Below are 19,955 nucleotides of genomic sequence, written 5' to 3' on the forward strand. Positions count from 1 at the left end.
GCATTTAGCTGTGGTTTTGTTTTTTGTGACATTATATGCTAGCTTGAAAAATGGGTGTCTGATTATTTCTGGCTTGGTACTCTGCTGACATAATCTAATGTTTTGCTTTCGCTGTAAAGCCTTTTTGAAATCGGACAGTGTGGTTAGATAAAGGAGAGTCTTGTCTTTAAAATGCTGTGAAATAGTCATATGTTTGAAAAATTGAAGTTTTTGTATTTTTGAGGAATTTGTAATTCGCGCCATGCTTATCATTGGATATTGGAGCAGGTGTTCCGCTAGCGGAACGTCTAGATGTAAGAGGTTAACTGGGTAGATGCTTTGCCGCTTGCACTAATGAGCAGTCGCATGGAAACTAACAGAAACACGCACTTGTCACCGCATGAAATGCTTACGGGTCGACCCATGCCTGTGCCATCACTAGGGGGACTGTACAAAGGTCCCTCTTTAGACATACTAGAAACAGAACTAAAATCATATGTAAAGCACCTAACCAAGATACATGAAGTTATATATTCACAGGAGAAAAAGAAGGAACCGGAGTAGAGACCAGAGGGGCCACGCCAGGTGATACCAGGGGATCTGGTCTACATTCGGGTGTTCCGGAGAAAGTGGGATCAACCAAGGAGAGAAGGAGGTGGCCGAAGCAACATCAACAGCCGTCCAGGTGAAAGGAAGCAAGACGTGGTATCATCTCAACCACTGCACCAGAGTCCCAACAGAAAGGAAGAAACAACCGGATAGAAAAGAGGATGCTGATACACCAAACGGGGGCGCGACAGGAGAAGAAGCAGCGGAAGAAATTGTGGCTCCAAAAGGAAGCCAGGAAGCTAACAGGCCAAGTGGAAGCCAAGAAACAACTGATACACCACCAACTGCTCTCAGAAGAAGTAAACGAAGAAACAGGGCGGGAGAAGAAACCTGCCAACCAACAATATTCAAACCTGTGGGACCAGAGACTCCAAGGGGGGGGAAACGATATGCCTGATACTCCTGGTGATATGCCTGCTGTGGCAGATATCTATGGCGAAAGCCCAATACAATGGGACCCAGAAGTACACCCCAGAGAATGGGAACAATTATTCCCTGGAATTAATGACTACCCAGATGGGGAGGGGAGGAGGGAGATCCACAAGCTAAAGAAGGAAATACCCCTACAGGAGCCACTGAAGAAGGAAATATCCCAACAGAAGCTACTGAAGGAGAGACTACTCAAACAGCAGGAGGAGAAACTTCCCAATGGAGAAAAGAGGGAGACGTTCCAAGGGCCGAAGGGCAAGGGACTTTTCCCACAATTGACTTCTCGACACTCACCCGGTCCCCTTGATGAACAATTGAATAGGAAAAAAAGAGAGGAACCTGCCGAACAACCGGGTAGGACAAACAAGGTTAGCATTCCAGTCCCACCTCAGATCATAACGGAAACAGGAGAACAAAGATCGGTCACGATATACAGGGTAAAACCCCTACCTGATGTCGCGTACTGTGGATGGACTCATCATCAGACGAAGGGAGAAGTGATTTGGGATCCGAAAGGATGTGACTTAACAATAACCAAAGGAGAAAATGAATGGGTGCTCAGCATAAATAACATTGAACCCGTTGAAGGAGAAGAATTTATAGTTGAACTGGCACGTACAGGACTGACTGAAGGGAGCAGTTCAACCACCATGAAAATCGAATTCACACCGGCACCCAATCTAGAGGTGCTTACAACGACTAGAACCACGACGACTGTGACAGCTGCTGTACACACCACAGTGGTCACCACCAGAGTACCAACTACTACTCTGGGTGAAAAATCCACTATACCTACAACAAAACCAAAAGCATCAGAAACAGCAGGGTTCTTTACTGACATTTGGAACTTGTTGACAAAACCCAACAGTCCACCTCAAGAGAACGACGCGGATGAAACAGCAAATATGTTAGAACCAGAACCGCTCAAGGACAAAACATTGGAAGAAGCGGTAAAGAATGATTGGTATAAATGGGCTAGGTATACGGAGGACAGACATTGAATGGACGATTGTATCTTGTGCAGCAAATCACCCTTGTCTGAAGTGTTAATAGTACCTGAACCTGCATCATTTGACAGTTGTGCTAATTGGAAAAATGCTAATTGTAAACCGGGAAAGTACCATATTCCTTTGTGACATTGAATGCAGAATGGCCTTGGGTAGTACTAGGGGTAAAACTATGTTAAATTAGACTGTACTGGCTAATAAGGAATGTGCTGCATACAACATTAAAACTGATTTAACTAGACCTCAGATAGAAAAAAGTACTGTGGTTAAGGGAAAATATGAATGTTTCTATAACTATGGTATTGGTGGGATTAACGTAGGAAACACAACTGTTAAATGTGACACTATCTGGGTGTTAGAGATTGCGGGGATTCGCAAATTTGATGAGAAAGGATTAACTACCAATAGGAGGGGTTCGTGTGGCCACATCACTCAGGTTGCACCGTCTCTTACTATGTTAAAAACCCAAGATAGAGGTATTGCTGATAGCTTTTGGATGTGTGGGAAAAACAAACTTCTGAATGTTCTTCCTGAAGAATGGACTGGATTATGTGCTTTAGTCAGAGCAGTCCAACAGGTTACCGTCATCAAAACACCACAGGAGGAGCATGTTAACACTAGAACTAGGAGGGAGTATGAATCAGATCCTAGAGTGTACCTTGATTCAATTGGACAACCCAGAGGTGTGCCCAACGAGTTTAAGGCCAGAGATGAGATTAAATCTGGATTTGAATCTATATTTTTGTGGGTAACACCCAATAAGAATTTAGAGTGGATTAATTATATATACTATAACCAACAAAGATGTATTAATTATACTGACTCTGCCTTGACAGCCTTAGGAGAACAGGTAAAGGCCACAAGCCAGATGACATGGCAGAATAGGGAAGCTCTCAACTGGCTTTTGGCAGAGAAAGGGGGGAGTTTGTGTAATGTATGGAGATGCTTGTTGTACTTTTATTCCCAACAACACTGCACCTAATGGAACATTTTCCCTAGCTATGAATAAACTTAAAGGGTTAAGAGCAGAAGTAAAGGTGAATGCGGGGTTTGATTCTCATGTCTGGGATTGGTTGGACCTGGCTTTGGGAAAATGGGGTGCTATGTTTACTAGGCTGGCCATTATGATGGGTGGAGGTCTAGTAGCATTGGGCATTGTATTTTGCTGTGTGGTGCCTTTGGTTAAATCACTTGTGGTCAAAACCACTGTTAAAAACAGATGGCAGTACATGGAGCAGACCCTAGACATAAGAGGGGGTCAAGAAAGAAGTTTAAGGAACATATACTGGATCCACCTCTCATAATCAATCCTGTCCCTGGTAACCCTGGACATTATACGGACAAGTATGGAAAACCTTGCAATGCTGTTGGAGGACCCCTTGATTGCCCTTTTGGTAATCCTAACTGTCGTCATGGGGTAATTCTTGGGGGAGGTTATGAGTGCCATGATTGGCGTCCTGGTGGGTTTCCTGTGTATGCCAAAGACCCTGATTCGGATGAGATAGTGCTTGTCCATGTACACAAAAAATGTCTGCAACCCAGGCGTTGCAAGTGGTGCTCCCAAGAGGACAATGATGGACATTACCATCATCCTGAACCCTTATTCTGTGCAATGTGTCAAAGAGAGGATTGCCCTATATGTGGAAATAAGGAATGTGCCCCTATGATGTAAATTCTGGTATGACTTTGAACAAACCTTAAGTGTATGTCGTATTTTATGTTTGTTTTATGGTTTTCATACATATATAAATGTATGCATTTTCTTTTAAATTTAAGCTAGTTTTGCCTTCCTAAAATGAGGATCATTTATTACACGCTAGGTAACAGAAGGTATTCCGGTTACAAGTGTCTACGGACCATGCCCTTAATCTTCTAGCAGTAATGAGTGATGTATGCTTAATTTCTGTTAGAAAGGGGTCCGCGAGGAAGAATCGTGTCTCAATTTGGAATGTTGTCTGTAACTTTTATTTTTGCTCACTCAGGCCTTGTTCAGATTCATAGTAAGAATATTAACTTTAATTAGGTCTATTATGTTTATTATTCTTTTAAATTCTTGTTATATTCTATACTCTACATAACTGAGATAACCTCAGGCAAGGCTATGTACTACGTGCTCATGCTTCTTCATAGTATACTAATTTGTTATGTGTATCCTCATTTACTATTTTAAGCCTGACTGGATCTTTTACTTCTACCCATGTTATTGGATTGGAGATGTTTGGTCCAGTATATGATTATGTTTTATCTGTTCACATTTCGTTCAACACACTTACTATTCTATGTATCTATTATTTTGCTTCCATCCTTATTGTCTCTAGTTTAATCAGGTTTGATGTGGGACTAATTAGTCCCAGAGGAGGGATTTATGTGGGAGACTGCTGAGGGAAAGAAATATAAATACATTAGCTAGCGAAAGAGGAGACTGGCAGCTGGCCCTGAGTGGAGATAACAGGTGGCCATACATCCCCAAGTAGGAACCACGCAACGGCCAGGCAAGCTGAATGTATGGCCATGACTAAATATATGCCAAGCGTAAGCATGCAAAGCATGCCTTATTTTCATATCCATATGAGGAGAATCTAGCCACCAAAATGTTAGAGCTAAAAGCAGATGAGGGCGTTATCCAGCCACTACTATGTTAGAGCTAAAAGCAGATGAGGGCGTTATCCATTGGGTTGAAAGAAAATGGTGGCAGAACGCATGGTTTTACTTCATTTACATAAAGGGTGGACCTATGTATTGTATGTGCATAAAAGCAGAGCCGGGGCCTAAGGAAGGGAGTCGTTGTTCCGCGGACCGGCTCGGCTTTACTACTCTGTATTAAAGACTATATTAAATTTACAAGTTCTTGTAAGAAGTGTTATTCTTAAGACAATTTTCCACCACACTAGCAGGCTGGTTAAGTTAGCATTAGCCTAGCTAACATCTCCGACCATGCGTTCACTGAGCTACTCTCCTGCTAAAGAAGAGGACATCACAGTAAAACAAGAAGTAGAGGGTGAGGCCGTTACTGTGAAAGAAGAAAAAGACGCGTTCAGAGTGAAAGAGGAGGAGGATGTCACAGTAAAAGAAGAGGAGGATGCAGTTTATGGAGTGAAAGAGGAAGAGGGGGAGATGACTGTTACATCGATAGAGGAGGAAACTGGACATCTGGGCCCGGTTTCCCAAACGCAACTTAAGGCATCCAATGGTTCTAACGGTGAACTTAGCCATAAGATGGTTTTGAGAAACCGTTCCCCGATTAACACTAGTAAGTACTGTCTTAACAGAGGCACAAACTCTGCAGTTGTTGAACTGATGTTTGGTGTTAAAGGGGAAATATAAAATTTCTACATCCATATTTGGACTTTTAAATGATTTATATATAGCCATTGATTCTTGAAGAATATAACACATGCCTCATGAGCTTAGTTTACCCCATCAGATCCCCAAATAAGCTTTTTTTTACTCCAACATCTAGAAACAATGTAAATCAACACTGTACAGCCTCAACATGGTTAAAACTGTAATGTTGATATCATGGATGGTCAGTCATTGCATCCATAGGTCTGTCTATGCATTTGAAAGTAGTTACATTTCTCCAAACCCATCATCTTATTACCAAAACAGTGTTTGAACCGCAGATTGGTTGAGTGATTGCTGTGTGAGTTTTTTTAAACAGCAACAAAATGGCTGCCTAGAGACTTGGTTTGGTAAACAGCTGAGGGATGGGGGAAGGAGAAATGTAATCACTCTCAAATTGAAAGAGAAAGCTATTGTAGCAACCTTCAGGCTATCCCCTGAATTCACTACACTATGAATACAAAGACTGGCTGTTCATGATGTCATAATGATAGTTTAACCAGGTTTCTAGGCTAAATAGTATATTCTAGAATTCATCCATGATGTCATAATGATAGTTTAACCAGGTTTCTAGGCTTTATAGTATATTCTAGAATTCATCCATGATGTCATAATGATAGTTTAACCAGGTTTCTAGACTATATAGTATATTCTAGAATTACCAGTGTAGATTTCCTGTGGGGGTCAAATTATTACAGCTGTTGATAAGTCATTGTATAATATTCAGACAATTTTTTCATGCCATTACATAAAAGGCGAAACATTCCTAGATTCAATAACATTCATGAATTGGTTTGAAACCTTTGTTTTAAACCCTTCTCAAAGTTGGTGCCTTGACGGATTTGTGAAAGACGGTTTGTCAAAAAACACTTATTTAAATGTTACCTTTATTTAACCTGTCTGGGCAACGTGGGACATTTGCGTCCCACCCTAGTCAACAGCCAGTGGAATCATGTCGCGCAAAATACAAATACCTCATAAATGCTATCACTTCAATTTCTCAAATATATGACTATTTTACACCATTTTATAGATACACCTCTCCTGAATCGAACCACGTTGTCCAATTTCAAAAAGGCTTTACAGCAAAAGCAAAACAGATTATGTTAGGAGAGTACCCTGCCAAAAATAATCACACTGCCATTTTCAAAGCAACTAGCATGCATCACAAATACCCCAAAACACAGCTAAATGCAGCGCTAACCTTTGACAATCTTCATCAGATGACACTCCTAGGACATCATGTTACACAATATATGCATTTTTTGTTCGATAAAGTTCATATTTATATATAAAAACAGCATTTTACATCGGCGCGTGACGTTCAGAAAATATTTTCCCTCAAATGCTTCCGGTGAATCAAATATAATATTGTCATTCAAAGAATTATAGATTAACATCTCGTGAATGCAACCGCATTGCCAGATTTAAAAGTAACTTTACTGGGAAATCACACTTTGCAATAAACGAGGTGCTATGCTCAGAAAAATAGGCTAGGCGATACAGGTTAGCGCCATCTTGGAACCATCTAAAATCAAATATACTATTGTAAATATTCACTTACCTTTGATTATCTTCATCAGAAGGCACTTCCAGGAATCCCAGGTCCACAACAAATGTAGTTTTGTTCGAAAAAGTTGTTAATTTATGTCCCAATAGCTCCTTCTTGTTAGCGCGTTCCGAAGGCTACTCATAATTTACGAAGCGCGCGCGGACTTGTCCTCACGAATGTGCAAAAAAAAATGTATTTACGTTCGTTCAAACATGTCAAACGTTGTATAACATAAATCTTTAGGGCCTTTTTCAATCAGAACTTCAAAAATATTCAAGGCGGACGATTGCATTGTCTTACTAAACGTTTCGGAGCGAGAGAGTACCCACGGGCACGCGCATCATAGTAGTAATGGCCCTCCCTCTATGACAAACTTTCCAGGCCTCTCGTTCGGTCAGTTTTTACCGGAGAAGACTCAAACCACTTTGTAAAGACTGTTGACATCTAGTGGAAGCCTTAGGAAGTGCTAAATGAATCCTAACTCACGGTGTGTTTCATAGGCAAAGGGTTGAAAGTGATTCCACAAATCAGATTTCCACTTCCTGTTAGGGTTTGTCTCAGGGTTTTGACTGCCATATGAGTTCTGTTATACTCACAGACACCATTCAAACAGTTTTAGAAACTTCGGTGTTTTCTATCCAAATCTACTAATTATCTGCATATTCTTGTTTGTGGGTAAGAGTAGTAACCAGTTTAAATCGGGTACGTTTTTTATCCGGCCGTGAAAATACTGCCCCCTATCCCCAACAAGTTAACTGGGCAAGTCAGTTAAGAACAAATTCTTATTTCCAATGATGGCCTACCCCGGACAACGCTGGGCCAATTGTGCACCACCCTATGGGACTCCCAATCACGGCCGGTTGTGATACAGCCTGTAGTGACGCCTCAAGCACTGAGATGCAGTGTCTTAGACCGCTGTGCCACTCGGGAGCCCCAAAATCATGTTCTAGTGCTGTCCCCAACTAAAATACATCTTGGTCAACCAAGAGTCATCTGTTCTTTCTACAAATCGCCCCATGTGTTTTTATAAAATCAACTATATGTACGTAACTTGTCTGATGCTGTAAGCATGCTGTTTGATTAAATAATTACAGATACACAAGTTACTCAGGGAGCCAGTCACCAATTTAACCAAGAAAAACTCTTCCCTCCTCCTCCCCCCGCTGCTGCTGGACTTCGTAAATTCTGCCGTTTTGCTCCTGAAGTTTTTTTCAGTAATTGACTACACCAGAGGTCGTAAAACTTTTCCATTTAGAGTGACAATGTATCTTACCATTTCTACCGATTTGCGTGCCAGTTAGGATTTTCATATGCATATTTTACTGGAACAGTTTAATTTAATTCATAATAGTATCTCAAAATCATTGTCTGTGATTAATCTACATTCTATCTAAATCTAAATGAAAATTATACAAATCTAAAAGTAACTTTTATTGCCATTGCCAACTATGTAAAAATAAACTTGAAACATTGTATCAACTATCAATTGGGTCCTCCGAAACTTGTGATAGCAAGCTTGCAACATTGTATAAAATATTCTCGGCCCTCAGTTTCCCGGCGCCAGTGAGTTCAGGACAGACACAGCTGTCGGCTATTTGTGCAAAGGAAAAGAAGTAATCAGGTATTTTATGACATTTCCACTGGATCAGAGCATAACATTTTTCCCTTTCATGCCGAGTGGAAATATTTTACGAAAATACTTAGAGGAACTATTGTCGTACGCAATTGATTTTGATTAGACTTTGTTTACTTGCTGTTTGAGGTGAAGGAAAAATTACTTTGAGAAGCTCCACAAGTCATTAGTGGTTGTGCATTAAGACAATCAGAAATACTATCAGACATTCCCAAATTGACACATTTATAGACCTACATTTGCACACAGGCCAGGTAGACTAGTCCTACTTCTATATGCGTAATTAGGTGTGCGTCCTTACTCAACATTGACAGGAGTGTTTCAAGCAAAGACAATTAATAAATTGCGAGGTCGGATCTGGGTGGTCTGCCAGGGGCCGTTTCATTTAGTGTCCGTTTGGGTCGGCATGGGAATTGATTGTCTATAGTATGTTGTACCGAAGTTGACCGAATGAAAGGGAACAGTAGTTATAGTCATAACGTTACGCTTGTCATATGATGAACTTCAACTTAAATACTGGATCTTGCTGTCGGACAGTTTTTTTTAAATTCTGAAATGCACTCGAATTACGTATCATTTAGTGGCTCCTTATGTTATGCTGGGAAAACAGTTTTCGTGGGCACAGAAATACTGAATAATTTCAGAGTTTGCTAAATCCAATGGTTTTTAACTGAGATTCATCTTGTAATCCAATGGCGTGTTGTAAATGTTATGTTTTTTTCGTCTTTTTTAAAATATATTGCAATATATTTCAATCTTTTTTTTCCATTTTTAAATTAAATACACCTTCCGGCAACCCGCCTCACCCATTATAATACGGATCTGCTATTTTTTAGGCCTTATAGCTAGAACCTCCATCAGCAGCTAACCAGCTAATTAGCTGGCAGCTATTTAGTCATTGTTAACCACTGCTAGATGTCTTTACCTTTTTAGCTCAGATACCAGCCGCTTTTAGCCTGGATAATACCTGCCAGTCTGCACAGCGCGATATCAACCCTGAGCATATCGAACTGTTTTTCTCCACTACATCACCGTATTCCTGCCGTAAGCTCTGGACCATTACACCGGATAATCGCAGCTAGCTAGCTGCTACCGAGTGACCTAGCCTCAAGCTAGCCTTGAGCCAGGCCCATCTCCCGGCCTGCTCAGTGGACCCTAGGATCACTCAGCTACACAGCTGATGCCTCCCGGACTCTTCACTAAGACGACTAGAAGCCACTACATCACCGGATTCCTGCCGTAAGCTCTGGACCTTTGCACCGGAGTGGCTATAGTGGCTAACGCCCTTGTCCCGAAGCTAGCACCAGTTAGCCTCGAGCCGGGTGTATCTCCCGGCTAGCAAACAAAATTACTCCAGCTACAATACCTCTTTTGCCAATTGGCCTGGACCCTTTGTCGACACGGAGCCCCAACGATCCATCACGACTGGTCTGTCGACGCATTTCCGTCTGATGTGCCTTCAACTGGCCTTTGCCAGATGTCGGTGATGCCCTTGTCCCGAAGCTAGCACCAGTTAGCCTCGAGCCAGGCGCATCTCCCGGCTAGCGTAGTAATGACTACCTAACGGCTTCCCTGGTTCATATATTCCTGTTCACTGGACCCTATGATCACTTGGCTACATAGCTGATGCCTGCTGGACTGTTCATTAATCACGGTACTCTGTTTTGTTTATCTGTTGGCCCCAGCCTCGAACTCAGGCCCTGTGTGTAGTTAACTGACCCTCTGCCCATTCATCACCACTTTACCTGTTGTTGTTGTCTTACCCGTTGTTGTCTTAGCTAGCTCTCCCAATCAACACCTGTGATTGCTTTTTGCCTCGCTTTATGTCTCTCTAATGTCAATATGCCTTGTATACTGTTGTTTAGGGTAGTTATCATTGTTTTATTTTACTGCGGAGCCCCTAGTCCCACTGAACATGCCTCAGAGAACTCTTTTGTCCCACCTCCCACACATGCGGTGACCTCACCTAGCATAACTGGTGCCTCCAGAGATGCAACCTCTCTTATCGTCACTCAACGCCTAGGTTTACCTCCACTGTACCCGCACCCTACCATACCCCTGTCTGTACATTAGGCCTTGAATCTATACTACCCAGCATTCTGCTCCTTTTATTTTCTGTTCACAACGCACTAGATGAGCAGTTCTGATAGCCTTTAGCCGTACCCTCATCCTACTCCTCTGTTCCTCGGGTGATGTAGAGGTTAACCCAGGCCCTGTGTGTCCCCAGGCGCTCTCATTTGTTGACTTCTGTAACCGTAAAAGCCTTGGTTTCATGCATGTTAACATCAGAAGCCTCCTCCCTAAGTTTGTTTGACTCACTGCTTTAGCACACTCCGCCAACCTTGATGTCCTTGCCGTGTCTGAATCCTGCCTTTGGAAGGCCACCAAAATTCTGAAATTTCCATCCCCAACTACAACATTTTCCGTCAAGATAGAACTGCCAAAGGGGGAGGAGTTGCAATCTACTGCAGAGATGGCTTGCAAAGTTCTGTCATACTTTCCAGGTCTATGCCCAAACAGTTCGAGCTTCTAATTTTAAAAATGAATCTCTCCAGAAACAAGTCTCTCACTGTTGCCAGCTGTTATAGACCCACCTCAGCTCCCAGCTGTGCCCTGGACACCATATGTGAATCGATTGCCCCCCATCTATCTTCAGAGTTTGTTCTGTTAGGTGACCTAAACTGGGATATGCTTAACACCCCGGCCGTCCTACAATCCAAGCTAGATGGGCACCCTCATAGATATTATCCTGACCAACTTGCCCTCCAAATACACCTCTGCTGTTTTCAATCAGGATCTCAGCGATCACTGCCTCATTGCCTGCATCTGTTATGTGTTCGTGGTCAAACGACCACCCCTCATCACTGTTAAACACTCCTGCGAGCAGGCCTTTCTAATCGACCTTGCCCGGGTATCCTGGAAGGACATTGACCTCATCCCATCAGTATAGGATGCCTGGTTGTTCTTTAAAAGAAATTTCCTAAATAAGGATTTTCTTAAATTAGCATGCCCCTTTAAAAAATGTATAACTAAGAACAGATATAGCCCTTGGTTCACTCCAGACCTGACTGCCCTCGACCATTACAAAAACATCCTCTGGCGTACTGCACTAGCATCGAATAGTCTCCGCGATATGCAACTTTTCAGAGAAGTCCGGAACCAATACACACAGTCAGTTAGGAAAGCAAAGGCTTTTTCAAACAGAAATGTGCATCCCGTAGCTCTAACTCCAAAAAATTTTGGGACACTGTAAAGTCCATGGAGACTAAGAGCACCTCCTCCCAGCTGCCAATCTGCACTGAGGCTAGGAAACACTGTCACCACCGATAAATCCACAATAATGGAGAATTTCAATAAGCTTTTCTCTACGGCTGGAGATGCTTTCCTCCTGGCTACCCCAACCCCGGTCAACAGCTCCGCACCCCCCGAAGCTACTTGCCCAAGCCTCCCCAGCTTCTCCTTCATCAAAATCCAGATAGGTGATGTTCTGAAAGAGCTGTAAAACCTGGACCCGTACAAATCAGCTGGGCTAGACAAGCTGGATCCTCTTTCTAAAATTATCTGCCGCCATTGTTGCAACCCCTATTACTAGACTGTTCAACCTTTCTTTCGTATAGTTCGAGATTCCTAAAAATCAGAAAGCTTCCGTGGTCAACCCCCTCTTCAAAGGGGGTGACACTCTAGACCCAAACTGTTACAGACCTATATCCATCCTGTCCTGCCTTTCTAAAGTCTTCGAAAGCCAAGTTAATAAACAGATCACTGATTATTTCGAATCCCACCGTACCTTCTCCGCTGTGCAATCCGGTTTCCGAACTGATCATTGTTGCACCTCATCCACGCTCAAGGTACTAAACGATATCATAACCGCGATCGTTAAAAGACAGTACTGTGCAGCCGTCTTCATTGACCTGGCCTGTTGTCCGAACCTCTGGCAGTCTCTATGGGGGTACCACAGGATTCAAATCTCGGGCCGACTCTTTTCTCTGCATATATCAGCGATGTCGCTCTTGCTGCGGGTGATTCCTTGATTCACCTCTCCGCAGACGACACCATTCTGTATACATCTGGCCCTTCTTTGGAGACTGTGTTAACCTCTTGCTTCGAGATAGGATCCCGTTAACGGGATTGTTTGACAAAATAGCATGGCATGAAATTTTAAAACAACTAAATTCTAATAATTTCAATTTTTTAAAACATACAACTATTTTACACCATTTTAAAGATACACTTCTCGTTAATGCAACCACATTGTTCGATTTCAAAAAGGCTTTACAGCGAAAGCAATACATTACATTATGATAGGACACCACCAAAACAAGAAAAGCCACACAGCCATTTTCCTAGCAAGGAGATGCGTCACAAAAACCCGAAATACAGCTAAAATTAAGCACTAACCTTTGACGATCTTCATCAGATGACACTCATAGTACATCATGTTACAAAATACATGTATGTTTTGTTCGATCAAGTTCATATTTATATCCAAAAACAGCATTTTACATTGGCCCGTGATGTTCAGAAAATGTTCACACACAATGTGCACACATATTACAGAAATACTCGTCATAAACGTTGACAAATTACATAACAATTATTTAAAGAATTATAGATATACTACTTTCAATGCAACCGCTGTGTCAGATTTCAAAACAACTTTACGGGGAAAGCACATTGTTCAATATTCTGAGTACAGAGCTCAGCCATCAAAGCAAGCTATACAGTTACCCGCCAAGTCATGGCGTCTGCAAAACTCCAAAATAGTGTTATAAATCTTTCCTTACCTTTGCTGATCTTCGGCAGAATGCACTTGAAGGATTCCCACTTCCACAACAAATGTTCATTTGTTCGATAAAGTCCATAATTTATGTCCAAATACCTCCGTTTTGTTGGCGCGTCCAGAACACTATTCCAAAGGCACGAGACGGGGGCGCAAATAAATAGACGAAAAGCTCAAAAGTTCCATTACAGTTTGTAGAAACATGTCAAACGATGTTTACAATCAATCTTTGGGGTATTTTTAATGTAAAAATGCGATAATTTTCCAACCGGACAATAGCGTATTCATTCCAGAAGGAAAAGAAGGAAAGGCGCGCATCACCAAGTCCCATGTCCTCAGACAGGCCACTCATTGACTGAGCTCCTGTTTTCTGCCTAGTAACAGGAGAAGGATGAAACCCCTCTGCAGGCCCCCCTGTGGCTCAGTTGGTAGAGCATGGTGTTTGCAATGCCAGCATGGTGTGTTATACATACTGGCCTTCCCCGTGGCTCAGTTGGTAGAGCATGGTGTTTGCAATGCCAGCATGGTGTGTGCAACGCCAGGGTTGTGGGTTCGATTCCCACGGGGGGCCAGTACAAAACAAATGTATGTATTCACTACTGTAAGTCGCTCTGGATAAGAGCGTCTGCTAAATGACTAAAATGTAAATGTAAATTTAAACCAGTTTCTAAAGACTGTTGACAGCCAATGGAAGCCTTAGGAAGTGCAACATGACCCCTTAGACACTGTAGTTTTGATAGGAATTCAAAAGAAAAACTACAATTCTCAGATTTCCCACCTCCTGTTTGAATTTTTCTCAGGATTTAGTAGATACAGTATGTAGATACAGTACGAGTTCTGTTATACTCACAGACATCATTCAAACAGTTTTAGAAACTTCAGAGTGTTTTCTATCCAAATCTACTAATAGTATGCATATCCTACCTTCTGAGTCTGAGTAGGAGGCAGTTTAATTTGGGTACGTTTTTCATCCGAACGTGAAAATACTGCCCCCTATCCCTAAGAGGTTTTAACAAACCTCCAAACGAGCTTCAATGCAATACAGCACTCTTTCGGTGGCCTCCAACTGCTATTAAATGCTAGTAAAACAAAATGCATGCTCTTCAACCGATCGCTGCCCGTACCAACCCGCCCGACTAGCATCACTACTCTGGACGGTTCTGACCTAGAATATGTGGACAACTACAAATACCTAGGTGTCTGGTTAGACTGTAAACTCTCCTTCCAGACTCATATTAAGCATCTCCAATCCAAAATTAAATCTAGAATCGGCTTCCTATTTCACAACAAACCCTCCTTCACTCACACTGCCAAACATACCCTCGTAAAACTGACTATCCTACCCATCCTTGACTTCGGTGATGTCAGTTTCAAAATAGCCTCCAACACTCCAATCAGCAAACTGGATGCAGTCTATCACAGTGCCAACCGTTTTGTCACCAAAGCCCCATATAGCACCCACCACTGCGACCTGTATGCTCTCGTCGGCTGGCCCTCGCTACATATTCGTCGCCAAACCCACTGGCTCCAGGTCATCTACAAGTCTTTGCTAAGGTCGCCTTAACTCAGCTCACTGGTCACCATAGCAACACCCATCCATAGCACGCACTCCAGGAGGTATATCTCACTGGTCATCCCCAAAGCCAACACTTATTTTGGCTGACTTTCCTTCCAGTTCTCTGCTGCCAATCACTGGAACGAATTGCAAAAATTGCTGACTTTGGAGACTTATATCTCCCTCACTAACTTTAAGCATCAGCTATCTGAGCAGCTTACCGATCGCTGCAGCTGTACACAGCCCATCTGTAAATAGCCCATCCAACTGCCTACCTCATCCCCATGTTTTTATATACTTCTTTTGCTCTTTTCCACCCCAGTATCTCTACTTGCACATCATCATCTGCACATCCATCACTCCAGTGTTAATTTGCTACATTGTAATTACTCTGCTACTATGGCCTATTTATTGCCTTACCTCCTTACTCCATTTGCACACACTGTATATAGATTTTTCTGTTGTGTTATTGACTGTACATTTGTTTATCCCACGTGTAACTCTGTGTTTGTGTCGAACTGCTTTGCTTTATCTTGGCCAGGTCACAGTTGTAAATGAGAACTTGTTCTCAACTGGCCTACCTGGTTAAGTAAATAACTAAAATCTTAACTTTATTGACAACACCCAAATGGATACTGTCATTAACGCGGTTCTTCAATAATTACACATAATTCTTAATGCTTTAGCAAACATATTAAACAGGACATTCAAATATCCTTACAATTATAATCCAAGGTAGTGTGAAATGAACTCATAAGCAACCTGGAAATGGATGTTACTCCCCTGAATTTTCCCCATTCACATTCAGAATACATTGTGAAAAACTAAAATCTTTGCTCACCATTTTTGCTCCAGGCAGATATAGTACATCCATAACTATCGCTTTCCTCATTAGCAGGGAGGAGTTTCTGCAATCAAATTGCCCTCGTGCTGCAATTTTAGCAAATACAGAAAGGGGCCTATATTGGAGACCAAAAGTTGTCTGGCACACTGCTTAGAGTTTCAACAACATTAATATCTTATTTCTAGCCTACAATCATCGATGTTACTACTAATGTGAAAACAAGACAAAATATGACTGTTCTTGCTCATTTTAAGGCAAATGTCAAATTTTTACATTCATTACAGATGTCAGTTGTTGTACAACATCATGGCTACGCTGTTGGCATCACCTTTTACAGTGGATTACCGCTGTTGTGGGCCTTTAACCATCTGTATGACTTTGTTGTTCACACAGGAGAGATATGGGACTACCGTGGATCCTCTGGGGAGCCTCAACAACCTCATGATGCTGACGAGGCAGAGAAGAGTCTCTCCAGATCAGAACACCTCAAGAAACACCTGCAGAGATCCACAGGGAAGAGAACTCACTGCTGCTCTGACTGTGGGAAGAGGTTTGTTTCTCCAGGACATTTAAAATCACACGAGAGAATACACACGGGGGAGAAACCTTATAGCTGTGCTCAATGTGGGAAGAGATGCACCCAGTCATCAGACCTTAAAAAACATGAGAGAATACATACAGGAGAGAAACCTTATAGGTGTGATCATTGTGGGAAGAGTTTTGTTCATTCTGGGAAGCTGACTGTACACAGGAGAATACACACAGAGAAGCCTTATACCTGTGATCAGTGTGGGAAGACATTTGTTCAATCTCACCAGCTGACATTACACCAGAGAATACACACAGGAGAGAAACCCTATTGCTGTGATCAATGTGGGAAGAGTTTTACAAGATCTTGCGAACTGACATTACACCAGAGAATACACACAGGAGAGAAATCGTATAGCTGTGATCAATGTGGGAAGAGTTTTGCTGCATCTAGCAATCTGACTGTACACCAGAGAACACACACAGGAGAGAAACCTTATAGCTGTGGTCAATGTGGGAAGACATTTGTTCAATCTCACCAGCTGACATTACACCAGAGAACACACACAGGAGAGAAACCTTTTAGCTGTGATCAATGTGGGAAACGTTTTGCTTCATCTAGCAATCTGACTCTACACCAGAGAATACACACAGGAGAGAAACCCTTTAGCTGTGATCAATGTGGAAAGCGTTTTGCTGCATCTAGCAATCTGACTCTACACCAGAGAATACACACAGGAGAGAAACCCTATTGCTGTGATCAATGTGGGAAGAGTTTTACAAGATCTAGCAAACTGACATTACACCAGAGAATACACACAGGAGAGAAACCTTTTAGCTGTGATCAATGTGGGAAGAGTTTTGCTGCATCTAGCAATCTGACTCTTCACCAGAGAATACACACAGGAGAGAAATCTTATAGCTGTGATCAATGTGGGAAGAGTTTTGGTCGATTTGGGCAGCTGACTGTACACCAGCGAACACACACAGGAGAGAAACCTTATAGCTGTGATCAATGTGGGAAGACATTTGTTCAATCTCGCCAGCTGACATTACACCAGAGAACACACACAGGAGAGAAACCTTTTATCTGTGATCAATGTGGGAAGAGTTTTGCTGCATCTAACAATCTGACTCTACACCAGAGAATACACACAGGAGAGAAACCCTATAGCTGTGATCAATGTGGGAAGAGTTTTGGTCAATTTGGGCAGCTGACTGTACACCAGAGAATACACACAGGAGAGAAGCCTTATAGCTGTGATCAATGTGGGAAGAGTTTTGCTGCATCTAGCAATCTTACTCTACACCAGAGAATACACACAGGAGAGAAACCTTATAGCTGTGATCAATGTGGGAAGAGTTTTACAGAATCTGGCAGTCTGACAAGACACCAGAGAATACACACAGGAGAGAAGCCTTATAGCTGTGATCAATGTGGGAAGAGTTTTTCTGCATCTAGCAATCTGACTCAACACCAGAGAATACACACAGGAGAGAAACCCTATAGCTGTGATCAATGTGGGAAGAGTTTTGGTCAATTTGGGCAGCTGACTGTACACCAGAGAATACACACAGGAGAGAAGCCTTATAGCTGTGATCAATGTGGGAAGAGTTTTGCTGTATCTAGCAATCTGACTCTACACCAGAGAATACACACAGGAGAGAAACCTTATAGCTGTGATCAATGTGGGAAGAGTTTTACAGAATCTGGCAATCTGACAAGACACCAGAGAATACACACAGGAGAGAAACCCTATTGCTGTGATCAATGTGGGAAGAGTTTTATAAGATCTAGCAAACTGACATTACACCAGAGAATACACACAGGGGAGAAGCCTTATACATGTGATCAGTGTGGGAAGAGTTTTGCTGCATCTAACAATCTGACTCTACACCAGAGAATACACACAGGAGAGAAACCTTATAGCTGTGATCAATGTGGGAAGAGTTTTATTCATTCTGGGAATCTGACTGTACACAAGAGAACACATAGAGGAGAGAAACCTCTTAGCTCTGCCCAGAGATAATCTGATAAAAGATCTCTGATCAAATATCAGAAAATACATGGAGTTGTTTCATGATATCAATAAATAAACTTCACAATGTAGAATGTTAACACATTGTAGTAGGACAATGTAGACACCTAAACGTTTGCCCCTTCAACAATTGATTTCAACATGATATGGATATTAGCCTTGGGGAAAATCCAGGCTCTGAAAGGGTTGTTACACTTACCACGTTGGTGACCCACTTGAATCAAAATGCAACACTTCAAAATGTAGATAGCTGTTTTCTACAAATTGTCCTCTAACCAGGGATGTACACATTATTCCCAGATTCCGTGTGGTTTTTGAGCTGTTAGTTTTAACAGGACGTGCAACTTCATCTCCCTCCTGTCACACAAATGATTTTAGCATGATATCGATGAATAAGTGTTGTGTTCCTTTGTTTTGGGACCCCTACATTTAAATGCGTCACTCCAAAATGTAGCTGACTGTCTTCTGCAGGTTGTCCTCTAATCAGTGAGGTAAAATATATCTCCCATTTCCATGTGTTTTTTTAGTTGTGTTAGTTTCAACAGCACGTACAACCTGATTTCCCCCCTAATCGATATCAGTGATTTATTGCTACTTGTCAAAACAACAGTGTTTCTGGTGCTTGTACAGTTTATAAGGTGCTTGTTTAAAAAATACAAGTAATATGATTATTGTGGCAGATGTTTGTGTATATAGCACATGTTATGTTTAGGTTTTCAATTTATCACAAACTGTTTCTGCATATTGGTTATTGATTTAGACAGCCCACCAGACATTATTTCCTAAAGGACTTAATGATGAAATGCCTATGTATTTTATGTTGTGATTCTGAACTTGAATTGTTTTCCTATTTAAGATAATTCTGATGCTTTTCGTACGATGTACCCAATGATTAATGAAAACTTGTCCTCATTGTGGTTTTATTTAATGCGTCTTATTTATACACTGTAGTGTTTGTGAAATGCTTGTTATGTTTGGTAGCACTTATTTATTTGTCCTTTGCCTCCAACCCCTTTCCATGCATGGAAAATATCCCACCCAGCAAAATGTAATTGAAAAGATGTTGAAAATAAGACTATGCCCAACATCCAATACACATTCAGTTTTAGTTGAAAGTGAAAGTTGAGAAGATGTAGTTTTTTTCATTGACTTGAAAACAACTTAAATTCAACGTCCTTGCAGCCTATACACATTTTTTTATTATTCCATGCCTCACCATTAAGTTAATTATTGCCAATACATATTAACAAAGGGGTGTACATTTGGTTTGATATTTCATATTTACAATTAATGTAACATTTAGTAATCAATGATTTATGCAACCAACTGACAATTTTTGGGTACAATTATATTGACGTAATATCAGGGATAATTTTATAATGTAATTTTATAATATCAGGGTTCATTCTCAGATGTGCCAACCCAAATGTACCAGAGCATGACATTGGGGACTGGGCCCCGTTCCAACAACATGCCTATCTAGTGAACCCTGAAAAGAGAGAGAAGCTCCGCAGTGAGGTGTGGAAAGTTACTATGGATATTGCAGGAGTTTCCTCTTGAAATCAGACATGTCCGTGGTAAGGACAACTTGGTTGCTGATTGTCTCTGGGGTTGGCAGTTAAAAAGATTTGTGTTTTGCGTTTAACCAGTGTGTTACC

The 19,955-nt window shown here is 41.7% G+C and overlaps 1 protein-coding gene across 1 annotated transcript; it reads left to right on the forward strand.

The window, feature by feature from the left end:
* Window positions 1-977: 977 nt before the first annotated feature.
* Window positions 978-19,689, forward strand: LOC145875968 (uncharacterized). Its single transcript, XM_082971738.1, has 3 exons — window positions 978-1,272; window positions 16,482-16,517; window positions 17,000-19,689. Exons 1-3 carry the CDS (start codon window positions 978-980, stop codon window positions 18,286-18,288), a joined length of 1,620 nt encoding a protein of 539 aa, XP_082827864.1. The 3' UTR covers window positions 18,289-19,689.
* The last annotated feature ends 266 nt before the right edge of the window (window positions 19,690-19,955 follow it).

This window comes from Salmo salar, unplaced genomic scaffold, assembly GCF_965601325.2.
Source record: "Salmo salar unplaced genomic scaffold, fSalSal1 ptg000408l, whole genome shotgun sequence".
NCBI classification, from domain to species: Eukaryota; Metazoa; Chordata; class Actinopteri; order Salmoniformes; family Salmonidae; genus Salmo; species Salmo salar.